Source organism: Hyaloscypha bicolor, assembly GCF_002865645.1.
Source record: "Hyaloscypha bicolor E unplaced genomic scaffold K444scaffold_92, whole genome shotgun sequence".
NCBI classification, from domain to species: Eukaryota; Fungi; Ascomycota; class Leotiomycetes; order Helotiales; family Hyaloscyphaceae; genus Hyaloscypha; species Hyaloscypha bicolor.
The window spans coordinates 736655-739738 of NW_020194594.1; the positions used below are offsets into that span (position 1 = coordinate 736655).

Sequence of the window (3084 nt, forward strand, 5' to 3'; positions counted from 1 at the left end):
ATAATCTCTAGAATCTCAGAAATATTTATATAGGTTTCTTATATAAATATTTATTGAATTCTTTTTATATAGCTATTTAGATTATTCTAATACGAGATTTAATAAGTAGTATTAATTTCGTGAGGTAATGCCTTAGTACTTTAAATTAAGCTAATTAGAATACTCAGATTCTAAATAAAATTATAATTACTAGCTAGCCCTTATACCTAAAATATAATTACTTTTCCTTCTTACTTACTTAGCTCTAATCTAATTAAATAATTTTTATATCTATTATCTAGATTATATTAATAAAACTATTTCTTAAGATACTAGAAGTTTATCTTAATTAAATAAATAATTAATTAAATATTTACTAGAATAAATTAATGAATCTTGGGAATAAGATCCTAGGAAAAGAATATAGTTATAATATATACAGGATCACACGTGACTTAAGGGCATATAATGAATCTCGGATATTACGGGTATTAATTAGGGAAATTAGAAGCCCTTTAACTTTATAACTAATTACTATTTATATTATAAGTATTAGGCTTATAAATTATTAATTATTATTATATATACGGGTACTAGGGAGCTTAGCTTTGCTTACTCAACGGCCCCTTTTATTTCTAGAGGCTCCCTTTAGAGCTTCTTTTAATTAGACAACTACTTATGCAAATCACTATTTCTTACTACTTTACAATAATTATGAGCCTGGCGCACTAGCTACATACCTCTATTAGTAATTAGTAAGCGTTCTAGTAATTGCGGTTATTCTTACTACGGTCATAACCGCCAAAAGAACACGTTTTACCTGTTTTTCTCATCCTTTATTCCTCTCTTTAGAATAGCAGCTTTACTAGTCTCTAATATACGCCTTACTAATCGCAGAAGCTTCCCTGCATAGTACGCAGAGCTTAAAATCAATTCCACCTTTCGAAACGTGTGGTACCTCGTTAATCCCGATACTCCAGAAGCTCCTCACCTGCTCTCTGCAGAGCCCCCCCCCCCACCTCTTATAATCGATTAAATAATTGAGTAATCGAATATCGAGCGAAATACTCTATTAGCGATATGGGATACGGATAGGAGGCCAGAAGCAGAGAAGGGAGCATGACCAAGAGCTCCACGTCCAGCTCGTTTTAATAATATTAAGGAGGAATACTCGTTCAGGCTCAAGGAGTACTCTGTCAAGCAATCGAATTAGTTAACGCAAAGCTCTCGGTATTAGAATATCTGGGATTAGGTACACCATACGGTAGAACCTGCTCTGCTCGCACCACATCTTGAGTTACTCGTTTCCTAGCAGAGGCTCTCTCTTTAGAATATTATACGAGCTCTTCGTAATAAATTCCAGCCATCGGAGAATAATATGCGGGAATAAGTAAGGGAGGATTATAACAGAATTCTGGACCGTGGCAGAATAGGTTCAGAATCTCCCAAAGCCTGGATTAATAATTAGTACTAAGCTCTCGTACGAGCTCAAACCTACCGAGTTACAGAAGTCGAGGGATTCCTGGTAATCAAGGACTTTCTTCAAGTAATAGTAGCCAAGTTTATACCTATTTGGGGAGTATAGTAACTCGCTTTGGTAATTGAGGCTAATACGCTTGGAGAGCCCGTTCGTATACTCGAGTAATACGGAAGGGTCTTTGAGGCCCTAATTTAGTAAAACGAACGCTTTTTACTTGGGATCTTTGCTTCTCTCGCTAGATGATCTGATTTGCAAGGCCACTCGTACTCTTATAAGGAAACAAGAGCGGAAAAGCACCCGTGGAAGCCCGTTAATTGCTCTATTCTAGAGCTTGTAACCACTGGTTCCTATACCAAGAAACTTGATCCATAGCCTATGGACGAGTAATTAAAGGCCGTACGAGAACGCTTGGCAAAGGGATACGAGAAGCTATATGGGCAGCTTGAGAAGAAGGGTTAGATAAAGAATAGAGGGAAGTTACCAGGGGACTTTGAGTATTAATAGTATATATGATGTGGTTTCCTGGCTTTGGGCTTGCGGAGCCGTCCGGGGCTAGAGCTAGGCTTTTTTGGAACTAAGTATACTACCGGAGATATCTGGGGACGCTTTGCTTCCTACCCCTTTTGGTTCTATTAGCTTAATATAAGGCATTAGGGAATGACGGTTTCTTAGCTCTTAATTAGGGGAGATAGACTATATATATATACTCCTTTTTGCTTTGCTAGGAGTACTCCGTAGGAGTACTTTACTAGCTATTTCCTTTATATATAGAATTAGAAGCCTCTGAGGGGTATATCGTATATACGGGTACTAGGGAGCTTAGCTTCGCTTACTTAGCGGCCCCCTTTTATTTCCAGAGGCTTCCTTTAGAGCTTCTTTTAATTAGATAACCACTTATATAAATTACTATTTCTTGCTATTTTGCAATAATTATATATATATTATTAGGGCCTTCTATTTAGAGAAAGCTTCCCTGAACCTTATAGAAGAAATAGAGATTAGTTCTATACTGAATTTAATACTATAGTTTCATAACTCACTAATTTATTCTATTATTTTATTACTTACTAATAAATACCTTATATTAAAGAATTTCTAGAACTAAAAAAAATCAAGATTTCGAGAAAAATAATTAATTCATTATTATAGAAAATTAATATTTAAGTAATCTTATATAAGTACTAGCTTAGCTTATATAAGGCTATTTAATATATACCTTAGTACTTTTTTTTTAAAATTTAATATATATTAATTTATTATCTTAATACTATAGTTTGCTTTCCCGGATTTAGTATTTACTACTTTAGGTAAAGTATATATACGGGCCTGCTATTACTTTTAATATTTATAAAAGTCGTATATTTTCTGCTATTTAACTATTATTTTCTTTAATTATTTTCTAATATGCCTTTAGCTAGTTATTTATTCTTATTATATATTATAAACTCCTATTCATATAGATTTATTCCGAATAATTCTTTTATTACCCTTATTATAACTAAGAATAATTCCCGATCTCTTATTCTGGATTTGATTTCTCGAGTATTTATAATAGATAATTCTTTTTCTTAAATTACTTAAATTAGTTAGAATATAAATATTAGTAATAGCTTAGTTTTCTTATT

General features: G+C 33.1%; 1 protein-coding gene across 1 annotated transcript; it reads left to right on the forward strand.

The window, feature by feature from the left end:
* Positions 1–1456: 1456 nt before the first annotated feature.
* K444DRAFT_614272 (uncharacterized protein) lies at positions 1457–2307 on the forward strand (the record flags this gene model as incomplete). Its single annotated transcript, XM_024880512.1, has 3 exons — positions 1457–1558; positions 1736–1792; positions 1853–2307. Coding segments are annotated over 3 exons (225 nt in total), but the record flags the coding sequence as incomplete, so codon positions are not given.
* Positions 2308–3084: the final 777 nt, after the last annotated feature.